Source organism: Dasypus novemcinctus, chromosome X, assembly GCF_030445035.2.
Source record: "Dasypus novemcinctus isolate mDasNov1 chromosome X, mDasNov1.1.hap2, whole genome shotgun sequence".
Classification (NCBI taxonomy): domain Eukaryota; kingdom Metazoa; phylum Chordata; class Mammalia; order Cingulata; family Dasypodidae; genus Dasypus; species Dasypus novemcinctus.
Window position 1 is genome coordinate 71,719,223 of NC_080704.1, and position 19,306 is coordinate 71,738,528.

Genomic DNA, 19,306 nt, shown 5'->3' on the forward strand with positions numbered 1-19,306 from the left:
TGCCTTCCCTTCCAGCATGGGACATGACTCCCGGGAATGAGCCTCCCTGGTGCCAAGGGATCACTACCAAGTACCAGCTGATGATGTAACTAGAAAATGACCTTGAATTAAAGGTTCAACTCAGACCAGCAGAATATCCGTGTCTACATATAATAACAGTAGTTAAAAATGCTTTTTGACATAAATCAAGAGGGAAATGGAAAGGACAAATGAGTTTATATGGCTATGAGTCTCTAAAAAGAGTCTGGAGGTTTTCAGAGTTGTTGCCCTTATGCACACCTGAGCAGAGTCTCAGAGACAGATAAAGTAGATACAACCCCAGATATTGATTCTTCTGAGGTCTAAAGAGACCCACAGGTTTTATGGTCATGACAGATGGAGTTCACTGCCATGTCAATTGGTCCTTCTTTGGAGTTGGTGTTTCTGCATGATGGAGTTGGACTCAGATGTGATCTCTTTTCACAAGCCTTTTCTGTTAGTTTACCAGAATTGTAGTTGGTGCTGGGGTTTAATATATACCCAGGGGACCTGAATCTCTGGACTGACCATGTGATAGCCAGGCCCTGAGCCTCAACAGACTTCAGCTCCTACACTCTCGTTTATTGGATTTACCACACTCAGCTAACATGGAGTTGAAGAAGGTCAACCAACACACCACGGAGCCAAGAGTGCCTACAACTGAAAGCAGGAGGATTGCATCCAGCATCAATGTGGAATCTAAGCCCCCTCTTGACATAGTTATGGAATGGAAAACACCAATCCAAGGTCCACAGGATGGAGGAGTACAGTAAGGATTAGAGTGGACTTACTGATATTCTACTCATGAACTATTGTGGTTATTAATCGAAAAAATGTGGCATTGGTGTGGAAAAAGTGGCCATGGTGGCTGCTGGGTGCGGGGAATGGGAGGAAGAGATGAGATGTGGAGCATTTTCGGGACTTGGAGTTGTCCTGGGTGGTGCTGCAGTGACAATTACCGGACATTGTATATCCTCCCATGGCCCACTGGATGGAACGTGGGAGAGTGTGAGCTATGATGTGGACCATTGACCATGAGGTGCAGCAATGCCGGAGATGTATTCACCAAATGCAATGGATGTGTCATGATGAGGGGGGAGAGTGTTGCTTTGGGGGGAGTGGTGGAGTGGGGGGGGTGGGGGTATATGGGGACTTCATATTTTTTGAATGTACTATTTTTAATAAATGAATTAAAAAATAAAAATAAAAATAAAAAATTATCCTAGAATATCAAAAAATATATATAATAAGGAAAGTTACCTGTTTAAGATACTTAAAGGGATATTCTGACAGAGGACAAACTCCTAGGGAATATGTGAATGCTCATTTTGCCAGAGTGTGTTATATCATTGGGTAGAGATCCCTATAATGAGAGTGAAGGTATACCCACATCCTGGGGAGGAATCATGTCATCAAATAGAGGGAACTGCATCTCTCAAGAGAAATGGTTGCTCCCAGGTCATTAGGGCAGTTGAGCATGTCAAGCCCTCAACACTTTTACAAGTATCTCTGAACATGGTTCTTCAAGAAATGAAGATTGACTGTCACTGTGGGCCCTAAGGGAAGGGGGAAATAGGTATTGAATAGATGGAACCAATGTAACTGTGTCGGCAATAGAAGTGTTTCACAAGAGTATGCAAGGATGGATATAAGACATGTAAAATTACACCAAAAATATACAGGGGCTTATAGGCTAAAATGTAAATCACAATGTAAAACATAAGATAACTAAAAATTTAGAAAATTGTGTAGCTTAAAGTATAAACCACAACGTAAACAATAATGTTACCTTGTTTGAAAGCTTTTGTCTCAACATCTGTACATCAGTTTCAGTAAATATGGTATGAATATGTTAAAAGATTATTGCTGTGGAAGGGTAAAGTTTTATGTTGGATATGTGGGAGTACTGTGTATTGTATATATGAATTACTGTGTTCTAAACCTCTTGTGAGGATAAGCTTAATAATTAGAAAAAAGAAAAGAAAAAGATAGGATGCAGAATTTTTCCAAATTAATATGTATTCTATATCTAACCTTTAAACTCATCGCTATATTCCATTTTACTATTAAGGGGACCTGGCAATATATTGGGCTTCACTTTTCAGGAAGTTTTGGATCACAGAGTGGTTCAACAATGGCAGCGGAGGAATACTGGTGTAGGATGTTATTGACAGGGGACACAGGGTTGGCAGGGAGTTCTCCATGGCATATATCCAGGATACATAAAAATGTTTGGATATTTTCATAGTGAAAATTAAAAACAACAACTGAGGGAGTGCTGAGTTCCTAGCGAGGGGAGCTCTATCACAGTCCCTAAAGGAACAGCAACAATCCCCCAAGTGCAACGGCAGAGACCAAAAATGAATGAATGTCCAACAATGAGCCCTTGATGCTAATGACTATGCTTGTGAGCCTGTGCACCTGAAATAAGAACAAGGCCTAGAGCAGCAGTGTGCCTAAGAGTTACCTTCTGAAAGCCTCCGTGTTGGTCAAATGTGGCCAGTCTTGACGCCAAACTCAGCATGTAAATTCGTTGCCTTCCCCCCAGCGTGGGACTTGACTCTCGGGGATGAGCCTCTCTGGTGCCAAGGGATCACTAGGGGTAACTAGAAAATGACCTTGAATAAAAGGTTCAACTCGAACCAGCAGAATATCTCTGTCTACATATATTAACAAAAGTTAAAGATGGTTTTTGACCTAAATCAAGAGGGAAATGGAAAGGACAAATGAGTTTATATTGCTATGAGTATCTAAAAAAGAGCCGGGAATTTATCAGAGGGGTTGCCCTTATGCACACCTCAGCAGACTTGCAGAGACAGATAAAGTAGATACAACCCCAGGTCTTAATTCTTCTGAGGGCTACAGAGACCCACAGGTTTTATGGTCATGGCAGATGGAGTTCAGTGCCATGTCAATTGGCCCTTCTTTGGAGTTGGTGTTTCTGTGTGATGGAGCTGGACTCAGATGTGATCTCTTTTTACATGCCTTTCTTGTTACTTTACCAGTTTGTAGTTGGTGCTGGGGTTTAATATATACCCAGGGGACCTGAATCTCTGGACTGACCATGTGATAGCCAGGCCCTGAGCCTCAACAGACTTCAGCTCCTACACTCTCATTTATTGGACTTACCACACTCAGCTAACATGGAGTTGAAGAAGGTCAACCACCACACCACGGAGCCAAGAGTGCCTACACCTGAAAGCAGGAGGATTACATCCAGCAGCCATGTGGAATCTAAGCCCCCTCTTGACATAGATGTGGAATGGACACAACCACTCCAAGGTCCACAGGATGGAGGAATAGAATATGCATTTGAGTGGACTTACTGATATTCTATTCATGAACTATTGTGGTTAGTAATCAAAGAAAATGTGGCATTGGTGTGGAGAAAGTGGCCATGGTGGCTACTGGGTATGTGGAATGGGAGGAAGACATGAGATATGGTGGCGTTTTTGGGACTTGGAATTGTCCTGGGTGGTTCTGCAGGGACAATTACCAGACAGTGTATGTCCTCCCATGTCCACTGGATGGAACGTGGGAGAGTGTGAGCTATGATGTGGACCATTGACCATGAGGTGCAGCAGTGCTCAGAGAGGTATTCACCAAATGCAATGAATGTCTAATGATGATGGGGGAGAATGTTGCCATAGGGGGAGTAGTGGTGTGAGGGGGTGGGGGGTATATGGGGACCTCATATTTTTTGAATATAATATTAAAAAATTAATAAAGACAAAAAATTAAACAGTAAAACATTTATATATAAAAAACAAGAGGTAGAGAGGAGTAGGGAATGAAATCCCAGTGTCCTTAATATTTGATGTCTCAATTGGCTCTACAGTTCTGAGATTACACAATTTTTGTTTTAGTAGAGAGTTGTGATCCTTAGAGCTCCTGTAGGAGGTGGGGAACTCAAGTTAATAACTGATACAGTTTCCGGACATCGTATGTCCTCCCATGGCCCACTGGATTGAATGTAGTAGGAGAGTGTGGGCTATGATGTGGATTATTGAGAATGAGGTGCAGCGGTGCTCAGAGATGTAGTCACCAAATGCAATGAATGTCTCAGATGATGGAAGAGATTTTGTTTTGGGGGTAGGAGTGGGGTGAGGGGCGTGGGGGGTATATAGGGACCTCATATTTTTTTTAATCTAATATTAAAAAAATAAATAAAGACAAAAAAAGCTGATACAGATCAAAGGAGAAAAAGTCTCCCTTGGAGGGGATCCAGTAGTGAGAAACTTGATAAAGGAAGTGAGTGCAGCCCTGGTATCTTAAAACATATACTTCCTCCAAGATTTTCTTCTTATCTCCCCAAACCAATTCTCCAAGATGCATCTTCTAGCTTCATTTCTCTCAGTGTTTTCCTGGGAAAGACATGGAGCTATGAACTCCAAGCCAGTGCTTCCAAGCCAAAAGTGGCAGTGCAATGTTTGTACACAGGATAAGCTTGGGCTGCACCCAGAGATAACCAAGAAGCTCTTCAAATCTGGAGGTAAGAGATCCAAGGGCATTTAGAAGTTCATCCTTAATGGTATACAACTAGAGGATGGGACTTGTCAAAATATCTAGCACCAACCAATAAAAAGAGATTCCAACAGTAGACCTGGAGCAGGGACTTGGAGAGGCCCTACTGTCTGAGGAATTAGCATTTTTGTTGTGGGACAATGGGGTAATCTGGAGAGTCTTGGTGGATGGGCCAGAGCAGGTCAAATGAAAATGAGGATCACAGGGAGTTGAGGTAAGCAGCTAATTTATCAATGTGTATGAAAGTATTTAATTGTTTTAGCAATTAATTTAGTCATGCTAGTGCATACCTGCTGACCACCAGGTTCAGATGAAACACAGACAGAGCTTCTTTTTAGGATTTGGATGTCTGAGACACACTGCTTTGAGGATCCCTAGACATTTTAGAGGCCTCAGGAATCACTTTTAAACTGTTTGGAGAGCTTTAGTTAAGAGCCCATTAATAAAGGTCTCACATTATCCTTTATGACCTAATGTTGATCTCTCTCAGAGAGTTGGCTGAGGTCAAGAACCTACCCCTATTCTTGTTCAGTGTATTTGGAAAAAGTATATTACTATATTACTCTGGCAAAGGAAAACAACCAGTTTTGTCAGTGACTTTGACCCTCTTCAGAAGGAGTTGGACTTGCTGGGACTCACATTAAGGGCAGCAAGAATTTTCTCCAGACAAAATATCACTTGATTCTCTTTTTATTTGTGCCCCTAGACTGAGCTCCGTATCTTCAAACCATCTATGAAGACCTTGCACAAACTCTTTTTGTACAAACAGTGGAATAAATGTTGGATAAGGTAAGAACACATCTACCCTTCCACTTTCTCCCACCCTGATTTCCTTATCTCTGTATCTGGATCTCTCCTTCTTCACCTTGGTCCACCCCCACCTAACTCCTGGGCCTTTGACCATTGCTTGGTACACAGAAGATAATCTTTTAGAGATCTGAGTTCCAAAGAACAGTGTTTACTGTAGAAGATTCTCTCACAAAGCTCAGAGACAAAAAGGAAATGAAGAAATTTGGCATTGTCCTTACCTGGCCCAGCATTTGTCTCCCCAAGGTAGCCATCCACTTTAATGGTCCAGCTCCAAGATGGGTTTATTGTGGATGTTGCTATGACAAAAGAGAATTAAGGTCAGAGTTCTCTCTTCCATCCAGGAGTTATGGGAGGGGGAGAGGGTGGCTGCAAAGTTTGGGGCCTTTTTCTGGGCATCTGTGCTGGGCTTTCCAGAGTGCCTAGAAATGTGAATGATATCTAGCACTATGAAGTGAAGCATCTTAGTTTCTTACTGTTGGGAGTGAGAAGGGAGAAGGCCTATAAAGGAGAGGAAATAGACTTAAAGTCACATAGCAAGCCACACTAAAGGCAAGACAGAAGTCTCAGCTTTTCCTCTTCTGACCTAATCATGTGAACATTCTCTCTCCTTTTGCCTCATCAGTTTTCAAGTTTTCATAATAATAAAGAGTATTCATGATTCTACATTTTTACTACCCTTAACTCCCTCCTTTCTACTCCTTTACTGCCATGTTCACCTTGAGGACTCCAATGACTTCTTTGTTCCCTATCAAATGACATTGTGGAAGATTGTGGGGAAATGGTGATAGACAGGCAGAGCTGAATGATCTCACAAAAACAATAGAGAAAAAGCCAAAAGCTGTCTGCGGGACCTGCTTTGGGAGTCAGCAAACCATGACTGTGCTACACAGCTCTCAGAATGGCAAGGAACAGAGAGACTAAGAATCCAAAAAAACAAATTTGAGTTACCATTCTGCTGTGGCAGCCAGGAAAGCCTCCTCTTCCCCACCCCCAAGATTTTAAGCTGAGGTAAAACTCCTGTCTCACTGCAGCCAACTAAGAGGGGAACAAACATCTTCCTCCATGTCAGCTGTTTCAAGAGAAAAGGGAGGGAAGGCCAGGGTGTTTATCTTTAGTGAATTCAGCTAGCAGAGCCTACTTTGAATCTCCAGTCTGGAGATTCAACACAAGAACATGGGGAAACCCAGACTGAAATACCTCCATGGAAAGGTGTGCTGACTAGTGGCTTCTTCTGGTCAATCTGGAAACTGCATGGGCAAACAAGCCTTGTAATCTGTGTATCCAAACCCTGGGAGAAAATCTGCACCCACTAGTGAGTCCCTGGCCTGACTTTGAAAACTTAAGCTGGGCATTTTTAAAGACTGGGAACAAGTTGAACCAAATATTAAAGAAGAGCTATGGGGAAAAAAATAGGTGAGAGGAATTAGCCATCAGAGTAAATACATGAACATATTCAGATGCCTAGATATGAGTAAAAATTACAAGCTATACTAGGAAACAGGAAGAGATGGCCCAGCCAAAAGAACAAACCAAATATCCTAAAGAGATACAGGATTTAATAAAATTAATCAGTGATAACCACACAATTCTCCTAAATCACTTCAAAGATTTTAAAGAAAATATAAGTAAAGAAGTAAAGGATATTAAGAAGAAACTGGGATAGAAGAAGGAAACGGAGAGGGGGCAAGATGGCCGCGGCGGCGGGAGGTGGACTCGGGAGCCGGCTGGGCTGCTGTAGCGAGCGGAGCCGGGCGGAGCCAGGCCAGGCCGCGGCGGCGTAAGGAGCCGGGCAGAGCCGGTCCAGGCCTCCGCGGCGGGCAGCGGCGGGCGGAGCCGGGCCTGCAGAGGGGTTTCTGTTCTTTGTTTTTTTTTTTTGGAGCATCTGCAGTACTGGGGAGTTCGTGGGCCCTGGGTGGCCTATTGGGGGTTTGTGGGAAGGGAGGTGCTTGCAGACCCATTTGGGCAGACAGACGGGGGGTTTTAGGGCAAAGCGGGGGGAAGTTGTTGTTTTAGATAGTGTTGCAATTGTGACACGTGTATACCTGTATCTCTCTTCCCCCTATCCGTTCCCCACCGTTTGCCCATCCTCTTTTTCTTTCTTCCTTTCTTCTTGTCTTTCTTTTTTTCTTTATTATAATTAGTTTTTTTGTTTTTCGGTTTTCTCTTTCCCTCTTGTCCCTCATCTTCCACTTATTTTATTTTAATTCAAGTATACAATAGGTGCTACAGGGAACACCTCACATTTCCTGGGGTTTTCCCATCCTCCACTGTCTCATTTCTGTGTGAACTGATTTAGGCTACCTACACTATCCCCCTTCCCCTGCATCTTGATATCCACTATCATCTACTGTCTCTCCTATATTCCACCCCCCACCTCCCGTTCTTTGATCCACAAAGTGTCTAACTCTTAATTTCTAATACCTTTGTTCTGTTTTCTGTCTGTTATCCACTCTTGAAACTATTACCTTTCTTTTCTTTTTCCCTCTCTCATGAAAACAATAGCTTTGCAGTTCATACCATATTCCTCCCATATTCAGTCATCTACTTCATAAAAGGTACTCTACCTACAGCTATAACTCTATACAATCTACACGAATCTAACCTCCATCCTCCGAGATCTCATATTCTTGCTTTGTTAACATACATCACCAATACTACTTTACATTTTTCCCTTGCTTACACAATTGCCTTTCCCCAACACTAATACTTTCCTCTAAAGTGAGCTTAACCAACAACAAGTAACTAGAATAAGAAGAAAAAAGTGACAGAAGATATAACACCTATGCAAAAATAACAACTAATTAACCTCCAAGAGCAGACAAAGAAGCTAAGGAACTGATTAAATTCATCAAAATAAAGAGATGACCAGAAAGCAACAAAAATCTACAAACCAAACCAATAATCAGGAAAACATGGCTGAATCCAATCAACAAACCAATAATCACGAAGGGGAGCAAAACTTGGCACAAGCAATGAAAGATCTCAGAACATTTATCACTGACAAATTTGATGCAGTAATGAAAGAGGTTAACAACATGAAGACATCACTTGGAGGGGAAATTGCAGACATACGCAAAAACATAACAGACATGATGGGAATGAACACCACAGTTCAAGAAATCAAAAATACACTTGCAGCAAATATCAGCAGACTAGAATAGACAGAGCAGAGAATTAGTGATGTGGAAGACAGTACATCAGAAATCAAACAGATAGTAGAAGGGGTTAATAAGAAGATCGAAAAAATCCAATTAGGATTTAGGGACCTGAATGACAATGCAAAATGCTCAAACATATGTATTATAGGCATTCCAGAAGGTGAAGAGAAGGGAAAGGGGTCAGAAGGAGTGTTGCAGGAAATAATGGCTGAAAACTTCCGAAATATACTGAAAGAGACAGATGTACATATCCAAGAAGCACAGCGCACTCCACAAGTCATAAACCCCAACAGGCCCACCCCAAGACATATTCTTGTCAAATTATCCAAGGCTCAAGACAAAGAGAAAATCCTAAAAGCAGCAAGAGAAAAGAAAACCATCACATACAAGGGAAGCTCAATTAGATTAAGTGCTGATTTCTCTTCTGAAACCATGGAGGCAAGAAGACAGTGGTATGATATAGTCAAGGTACTAAAGGAAAAAAATTTCCAACCAAGAATACTCTATCCAGCTAAACTAGCATTCAAACATGATGGAGAGTTCAAAATATTCGCAGACAAACAGAAACTGAAAGAGTATACCAACAAGAAACCTCCCCTTCAAGAAATTCTAAAGGGAGTGCTGCAGGAAGAAAGGAAAAAACAGGAAAGGCAAAGTTGGAGGAGAGTATAAGACCAACAACAACAACAAAAAAGACAAAAAAAATATACAAACAAAATATGACAAACACAAATCCAATCAAAATATGGCTAACACAAATAATTCCTTGATAGTAATAACACTGAATGTCAACGGATTAAACTCACCTATCAAAAGATTCAGACTGGGACATTGGATAAGGAAATATGACCCATCCATATGCTGTCTACAAGAGACACATCTTAGACCCAGAGACGCATGGAGATTGAAAGTGAATGGCTGGAAAACTATCATACAAGCTAACAATAACCAAAAAAAGGCAGGAGTAGCTATATTAATATCAGACAAAATAGACTTTAAATGTGAAACAATTGTGAGAGACAAAGAAGGATACTACATTTTAGTGAAAGGGAAAATCTGTCAAGAAGATCGAACAATCATAAATATTTATGCCCCTAACAAGGGTGCCTCTAAATACGTCAGGCAAACACTGGAAAAACTAAGTGAAAGAATAGATACATCTACAATTATAGTGGGGGATTTTAATACACCACTATCAACTCTGGACAGAACATCTCAAAAGAGAATCACCAAAGAAACAAAACATCTGAATAGTATATTAGAGGAGCTCGATCTAATAGACATATATAGATCGAAACACCCAAACACAGCAGGATATACATTTTTCTCAAGCGCACATGGATCATTCTCCAAGATAGATCATATGCTAGGGCACAAAGAAAGGCTGAACGAATTCAGAAAGATTGAAATCATACAAAACATTATCTCTGACCACAGTGGAGTCAAGCTGGAGATTTGCAAGGGACAGAAGCCCAGACTTCACACCACAATTTGGAAATTAAACAGCACACTCTTAGAAAAACAGTGGGTCAAAGAGGAAATCTCAAAAGAAATCAATGACTATCTTGAAACAAATGATAATGATAACACAACATACCAAAATTTATGGGATGCAGCAAAAGCAGTACTGAGAGAGAAGTTTATAGCCATAAATTCATATATCAAAAAAGAAGAAAGAGCAAAAATTGAAGAACTAACTGCACATTTGAAGGAATTAGAAAAACAACAACAAAGTAACCCAACAGGAAGAAGAAGGAAGGAAATAACAAAGATAAGAGCAGAACTAAATGAAATAGAAAATAAGAAAGCACTTGAACAGATAAACAAGACCAAGAGCTGGTTTTTTGAGAAGATTAACAAAATTGACAAACCTTTAGCAACACTAACAAAGAAAAAAAGAGAGAAGATGCAAATACACAAAATAAGAAATGAGAAAGGCGATATCACCACTGACCCCACAGAAATAAAGACTATCATAAGAGGATATTTTGAAAAACTATATTCCAACAAAAATGACAATCTAGAGGAAATGGACAAATTCCTAGAAACACATAAGCAGCCCATATTGACAAAAGAAGAAATTGATGATCTTAACAAACCAATCACAAGCAGAGAGATAGAATCAGTTATCAAAAATCTCCCAACTAAGAAGAGCCCAGGGCCAGATGGCTTCACAGTTGAATTCTACAAAACATTCCGGAAAGAACTGACACCAATCCTGCTGAAACTATTCCAAAACAACGAAACAGAAAGAACATTACCCAACTCCTTCTATGATGCCAACATTACCCTAGTACCAAAGCCAAACAAAGACATCACAAGAAAGGAAAACTACAGACCAATTTCTCTAATGAACCTAGACGCAAAAATACTTAACAAAATACTTGCTAATCGTATTCAACAACACATTAAACGTATTATACACCACGACCAAGTGGGATTCATCCCAGGTATGCAAGGATGGTTTAACATAAGAAAATCAATCAATGTAATACACCATATAAACAGATTGAAGGAAAAAAATCACATGATTATATCTATTGATGCAGAAAAAGCATTTGACAATATACAGCACCCTTTCTTGATAAAAACACTCCAAAAGATTGGAATACAAGGGAATTTTTTGAACATGATAAAGAGTATATATGAAAAACCTAAAGCCAATATTGCTTACAATGGAGAAATCCTAGACTCCTTCCCTGTAAACTCAGGAACAAGACAAGGATGCCCACTGTCTCCACTCCTATTTAACATTGTCTTAGAAGTACTTGCTCGAGCACTGAGGCAAGAACCAGAAATAAAAGGCATTCAAATTGGAAAGGAAGAAGTCAAAATTTCATTATTTGCAGATGACATGATCCTATACATAGAAAACCCTGAGAGATCGACAACGAAGATTCTAGAACTCATAAATGAGTTTAGTAAAGTCGCAGGTTATAAGATCAATGCGCAAAAATCAGTAGCATTTCTGTACACCAATAAGGAGCAAGATCAGGATGAAATCAAGAAACAAATACCATTCACAATAGTAAATAAAAAAATCAAATACTTAGGAATAAATTTAACTAAAGAGGTAAAGAACTTATACACCGAGAACTATACAAGATTGTTCAAGGAAATCAAAGAAGACCTAAATAAATGGAAGACTATTCCTTGTTCATGGATAGGAAGACTGAACATTATTAAGATGTCTATCCTACCAAAACTGATCTACACATTCAATGCAATCCCAATAAAAATCAACGCAGCCTTCTTTAAGGAACTAGAAAAACTAACTATGAAATTTATTTGGAAAGGAAAGAGACCCCGAATAGCCAAAGACATACTGAAAAAGAAAAACGAAATTGGAGGAATCACACTACCTGACTTCAAAACATACTATAAAGCTACGGTGGTGAAAACAGCATGGTATTGGCATAAGGAGAGACACATAGACCAATGGAATCGAATTGAAAGCTCTGATATAGAACCTCACATATACAACCACATAATATTCGATAAAGCCACCAAACCCTCTCAACTGGGAGAGAGTGGCCTATTCAACAAATGGTGTCTGGAGAACTGGATAGCCATATGTAGAAGAATGAAAGAGGATTACCATCTCACATCTTATACAAAGATCAACTCAAGATGGATCAAAGACCTAAATATAAGAGCCAAGACCATAAAAACCTTAGAAAGCAGTGTAGGGAAACATCTACAGGACCTTGTAATAGGAAATGGATTTATGAATATCTCACCAAAAGCACGAGCAGCAAAAGAACTAATAGATAAATGGGACTTCCTCAAAATTAAAGCCTTCTGCACCTCAAAGGAGTTTGTCAAGAAAGTAAAAAGGGAGCCCACACAGTGGGAGAAAATATTTGGCAATCATATATCTGATAAGAAACTTATAACTTGCATATATAAAGAACTCCTATATCTTGAAAATAAAAAGATAAACAACCCATTTAAAAAATGGGAAAAAGACTTAAACAGACACTTCTCCGAAGAAGAAATACAAATGGCAAGAAAGCACATGAAAAAATGTTCCAAATCTCTAGCTATCAGGGAAATGCAAATCAAAACTACTATGAGATATCATCTTACACCCATAAGATTGGCAGCTATGAAAAAAACAGAAGAATACAAGTGCTGGAGAGGATGTGAAGGAAGGGGAACACTCATCCACTGCTGGTGGGAATGCAGAAGGATCCAACCATTCTGGAGGACAGTATGGCGGTTTCTCAAAAAACTAGTCATAGATTTGCCATATGACCCAGCAATACCACTGCTGGGTATATACCCAGCAGAACTGAAAACAAGGACACAAACCGATATATGTACACCAATGTTCATAGCAGCATTGTTCACTATTGCCAAAAGTTGGAATCAACCCAAATGCCCATCAACAGACGAGTGGATCAATAAAATGTGGTATATACACACAATGGAATACTACTCGGCTGTAAGAACAAACACACTACAAACACATGTGATAACATGGATGAATCTTGAGAACCTTATGTTGAGTGAAGCAACCTAGACATTGAAGGACAAATACTACATGACCTCAATGATATGAAATAAACAAGCTGCCCTAGATAGCAAGAGACTGAACGATAGGCTTACAGGAAATCGGAGGGTGGAGGAAGGATATGAGCCGATGTCTGCAGGGGTGGAATTTAAGACGAGATGGTGGTAAGTATGAACACAAAGAAGAGATAAAAGGGGGGCAAGGGGATGCCTTTGGTTGGGGCTTTGCGGGTTTGAGGGTGGCTGGGGAGGGACGGATGTGTAACATTGCCCAAAAGTGGGGGGAGGGAGGGGTAGCATACGAACACAGGAGAGGGTCAGGTGTTGGTGGAGAGTAAAATGCCGAGAAAATCATATCAAAATATAATAAAGAGGGTTACGTGTTTAGAATGCTCGGAGGGGAGGGTCTGATGCAGGACGGGCTCCTGGGGAATGTCTAAATGCTCATTCTGACAGAGTGGGTGACACCATGGGGTAGAAACCCAAGTAGTGAGAGTGGGGGTGGACCCACATCCTGGGGAGGACTAATGCCATCAAATAGAGGGAACGGTATCCCTCGAGAGAAAGGGTGGCTCCCAGGGCATTGGGGCAGTTGAGCAAGTTAGGCCCTGAACACTATACCATCTATCTCTGGAAGTGGCTCCTCAGGAAACGGAGGTTGGCTGTCACTGTGGGCACCAAGGTGGAAGGGAAAATGGACGTTAAATGTGTGGAACCAAAGTAAATGGGGGGTAAGAGAGGAGTTTCTTGAGAGTACACAAGGATGGATATAAAACATGCAATATTACACCATAACATATAGGAGATGACAGACTGATAATGTAAACCATAATGTAAAACATAGGATAACTAAAAATGTAAAGAACTGTGTATCCTAAAGTATGCACCATAATGTAAGCACAGATGTCACCTTGTTAGAAAGCTAATGTCTCAGACTCTGTACATCACTTTAAGTAAATATGATATGAATAGGGCGTAAGAGTATCACTGTGGAAGGGAAAAGGTTTTCTGGTGGATGTGTGGGAGTGCTGTATATTATATATATACATTGCTGTGGTCTAGGACTCCTGTGAAGAAAAGCTGAATAATTAGGGGGGGGGGGGAAAGAAAAAGATAGGATGTGGAATTTTTTCAAGTCAACATTCTTTATCTAAGCTCTTTATCTAACTTTATCCAAGTTCTTTATCTATCCTTTAAACCCATCGCTATATGCCATTCCCTAGTAAGGGACCATGACATTATATTGGGCTTCAAATTTCGGGGAGTTCTGGGTCACAGAGTGTTTCAATAATGGCAATGGAGGGATACTGGTATGGGATACCAATGACAGGTGATATATGGCTGACAGGGAGCTGTACAGAACATATGTCCAGGGTGCATGGTAATGTTTGGATATACTCATAGTGGCAACAATTAAAAACCACAGCGGGGGGGTACTGGGTTCCTGGCCAGTGGTGCTCTGTCGTGGTCCCTAGGGGAGCAGCGACAGTCTCCCAGGTACAGTGGCGGGGACCTGGAGGGAGTGAGGGTTCAACAGTGAGCCCCTGATGCTAATGACTATGCTTGTAAGCTGATAAACCTAAAATAAGAACAAGGCCTAGAGCAGCATTGTGCCTGGGAATTTCCTCCTGTCAGCCTTCATGTTACTCAAATGTGGCCAGTCTCGAAGCCAAACTCAGCATGTAAATGCAATGCCTTCCCTCCAGCGTGGGACATGACACCCAGGGATGAGCCTCCCTGGCAACGAGGGACCACTATCAAATACCAACTTATGATGCAACTGGAAAAGGACCTTATATGGAAGGTTCATTGAGGATCAGCAGAATATCCATGTCTATATAAAACAACATGACTTTAAAATGCTGTTTGACCTAAAGTAAGGGGGAAATGGAAAGGAGAAATGAGTTTATATGGCTACGAGTTTCTAAAAAAGAGTCTGGAGGCTGGCAGAAGGATTGCCCTCATGCACAACTGAGCAGAGTCAGAGAGACAGATAAAGCAGACACAACCCCCAGATATTGGTTCCTATGAAGGCTAAAGAGACCCATGAGAGTTATGGTCATGGCCGATGGGGTTTACTACCAGGGCAGATGGCCCCTCTCTGGAAATGGTGTTTATGTGTGATGAATCTGGACTCAGATGGGATCTCCCTTCATAAGACTTTCATACTAATCTGCTGGAGGTGCAGTTAACGTTGGGGTTTAAGATATAGTTAGGGGATTTGAATCTCTGGACTGATAATGTGATAGCCAGGTCCTGAGCCTCAACAGACTCCAGCACCTACAATCTGATTTATTGGACTTACCACACTCAGCTAAGATGGAGTTGAAGAAGGACAATCACCACACCATGGAGCCTAGAGTGATTACAACTGAAAATGGGAGGATGGCAGCCAGCATCCATGTGGAATCTGAGCCTCCTCTTGACATAGAGGTGCAATGGACACAACCAATCCAATGTCCACATAGAAGAGGTGGCATTGGATTGGGAAAAGTGGACATGGTGGACGATGGGTATGGGGAAGGGCAGGAAGAGATGAGAGGTGGGGGCGTATTTGGGACGTGGAGCTGCCCTGGATGGCACCTCGGGGGTGATCACCGGACATCGTGGATCCTCACAGGGCCCACTGGATGGAATGGAGGAGAGTATGGGCCATGATGTGGACCATTGTCTATGAGGTGCAGAGGTGCCCAAAGATGTACTTACCAAATCCAATGGATGTGTCATGATGATGGGAACGAGTGTTGTTGGGGGGGGAGAAGGGGGGTGGGGGGGTGGGGTTGAATGGGACCTCACATATATATTTTTAATGTAATATTATTACAAAGTCAATAAAAAAAAAAGAAGAAGAAACTGGGAAAGCATAAAGATCCATTTGAAAGCCTACAAATAAGAAGTAATAGACTTTATGGGAATGATAGACAAGATGGATGAGATTAAAAATACATTAGAAAACTCCTCTTGTTGTAGAGGGGGACTGGACATAGTCATCCCAGGTCCATAAGATGTAGGAATAGAGTATGGATTAGAGTGGACTTACTGGTGTTCTGCTGGGGAAATATTGTGATTAGTAAGGGAAGAAATTGTAGTAGTGATGTGGAGAGGGTGGCCACAGTGGCTGTTGATGGTCGGGAGAGGGAAGAAGAGATATGGTGTCGGGGCATTCTCAGGATTTGTAGTTGTCCTAGGTGGTGCTGTAGGGACAGATGCTGATGTTATGTGTCCTGTTGTGGCACACTGGCTGGACTGGGGGAGAGTGTGGACTGCAATGTGGACCACTGTCTATGTGCTGCAGCGGTTCTCCAGAATGTATTCGCCTGGTGCAGTGGACGTGCCACAATGATGGAAGAGTTTGTTGATGTGGGAGGGGTGGTGTGGGTGGGGTATATGGGGACCTCATATTTTTTGAATGTAACATTTAAAAGAAAATAAAGAAAAAATGCATTAGAGGCACCTAATAGCAGATTTGAATTGCTCAAAAATAGAATTAGGGATTTTGAAGACAGAACATCTGAAATGGAAAAGACAGGGGAAAAGAAAGAGAAGAGAATCGAGAAACGGAATGGAGTCTCAAGGAACTGAATGGCAATGCAAAACACACAAGCATTTGCATTATTGATGTCCCAGAAGGAGAAGAGAATGGAAAAGGAGCAGAAAGAATATTTGAAAAATAATGATCACTTCCTAACCCTTATGAAAGACATAAGTATCAATACACAAGAAAGACAAGGTGCCCCAAATAATAAATTGGAATAGACCTACCTCAAGAAAACTACTATTCAGAATAACCCATATCAGAGATAGAGAGGATTTTGAAAGTAGCAAGAGAAAAGGAAAGCATCACATACAAGGGGAACTCTGTAAGTTTAAGTGCTGACCTCTCATCAGAAACCATGGAGGAGAGAAGAAAGTGGTATGATATATTTAAGGTACTGAAAGAGAAAAACTGCCAGCTAAGAATTCTGCATCTGGCAGAACTGTCCTTCCAAAATGAGAGTGAGTTTAAAGTCTTTACAGACAAACAAAAGCTAATAGAATATGTGACCAAAATACAAGGTTTGCAAGAGGTACTAAAGGAGGTGCTCCAGCCTGAAAGGAAAAAAATCAAGGGTGAGATTTGGAAAAGAGTTTAGAAATGAATATTATTAGGAAGTGTAAACTAAAGAATAAGAAGACAGAAAATAGAAAAATATGACAACAGAGCGCCAAAGGTCAAAATGGATAAAACAATTTAAAGTTTTCAAGTAGCCCTTCTCATCTATCCAATGAATCCTGAAATGTGGAAAGATGACCATTCTTGGGCAAGAACACTCCAGGAGCAAGGAAAGTGACACAGAGGCTTCAAAAGAGTGAATCATCAGCAGAAGTAACAGATTTCTCACCTAAGTCAATACCTGACTATGACTTTGAAAGCGATGAGATTGTTGCTGTTTGTGTAGCTATTGCTGAGAAACAAATAAAGTGATGTTTATTGTGCCTTCTTCTGGGACTGTAGAGACTGTAACTGAGAAGGCATATGGTACTCCAACACCAGATGGCTCCCTTTTTATCAAAGTCCAATGAAGGAAAATGTACAGCATGAATTATTTGAAACTGTCTTTTTTGATTATAATTCAAAGTTTTAAAAATAGAGACATTTATTCTGGAGAAACAGGGCAAAACTTCTGTTTGTAAGATAAGTTTTTCAGATAAGCATATAAATCTAAATAGTAGCATTATTGTATATTATTTGGACTGTGCTTTGATAAGCAATGGTTTATACTTAAGATTAGAATTCTGAGCAAAATGTTTCTGATGTATAAACTTAATTTAATCCAAATACATGGAGGGATGTATTCTAAAGATGTAACTTGAAAAATAAATTCTTGAATAATAAATAACTTGGTTAGTTTTATTAAAATGTTGACTCACTGACTATTGTTTTATGATCAAGGAAATAATTGATTGCTTTTGCTCCTAGAAATATACCACTGTTACTATTAACTTTGTTTTCCTTGCTTCTATAAAGTATGTTTGTCACAAAGCTTAAATGTTTTTTTTTTTATTTTTTTTTTATTTTTTTTTATTTTTTATTTTTATTTTTTTTAATTTTTTTTATTTTTTATTGACTTTGTAATAATGTTTTTAATATTCATTTTGACTCAAAGTTGTCATTTTGTTATATATGGAATCTTTGAAAGTTCAGCCAAAAATGCATGTAAATATGAACATTCTGAAGTTTCTCTTAATTCTGATTTTTGTTTAAGTTTGCTTTAAAGAAGTTATAACAATGGTAGTTTCCTCCTTCAATATCTGTTAGATGTGTGAAGTACTAATAAATATCACAATAATGGTTTTATTCTTTAGATTATTAATGTAGGTAGGCTAGTCCTTACCATAAGTGAGCCATTTTTAAAAATATACATGTTTTAATGAGTGGATTTTACAGATACATCATAATAAATTGTACTGCTACATTTAAAGAAAATAGGGGATGATGTGGGAGAGCAAGTGTGGTACATGGGTATCCCTCACACTTTTGATGCAACTTTCCTGTAATCTAAAGCCTCTTTAAAAATAAAGTTTGTTATATTAAAATGTATAGGGGATTCCCATATAACCCACCCACATTTCCCTCTATTAATAATATCTTACATTTGTGTGGTGTATTTGTTACAATTGATGAGCCAATACTGAAGCAATGTTATTAACCAAGGTATATAGTTTACATTATGAACTACAATTTATGCTGTACAGTTATATGGGTTTTCACAAATGTATAATGTCATGTATATATCATTACAGTATAATAGAGAACCAATCCCATACCCTAAATTTGCCTTTGTTCCACTTATTCTTCCCTGATCCTCACTTCAGAACTTCTGACAACCACTATCTTTATATCAGAATTAAAAGTTTTTATGTTACCACATACTAATAATTAAAATAACAATAAATCTACTTTTGTCCATGGTTGCACTCCCCCCTTATGTTTATTCATTCCTCAATTTTGAGAATTTGGGATGATGTCTGTTCTGATACAGATTGATAAGGGGCATAGATATTATGGGGCAGATGGAAAGAACTGTTTAGATTGCAGTTGTAGGTATTCTTTGTTTCATGGGATGGCTCTTATCTATCATTATTATTTTGTTAGTTGCCCTTGGCAAATCTGAAGAACTGAATATTAAGTGTTGGCTGCAACTCAGCTGAGATTCAGAGATCAGCTGGCATATGAACAGACCAAACATTTAACACTCATAGACATTATTTAATAGATTTAGTGATAATTATAAATTCAA

General features: G+C 39.9%; 1 protein-coding gene across 1 annotated transcript in view; it reads right to left on the reverse strand.

Moving 5' to 3' along the window:
• The window catches only part of VSIG4 (V-set and immunoglobulin domain containing 4), a 50,973-nt gene that overhangs the window by 9,589 nt on the left and 22,078 nt on the right, over positions 1-19,306 (reverse strand). Inside the window, exon 5 of the mRNA XM_004470384.3 lies at positions 5,571-5,648. Within this exon, the coding sequence (XP_004470441.2) occupies positions 5,571-5,648 (78 nt within the window). The remainder of the gene's footprint in view (positions 1-5,570; positions 5,649-19,306) is intronic.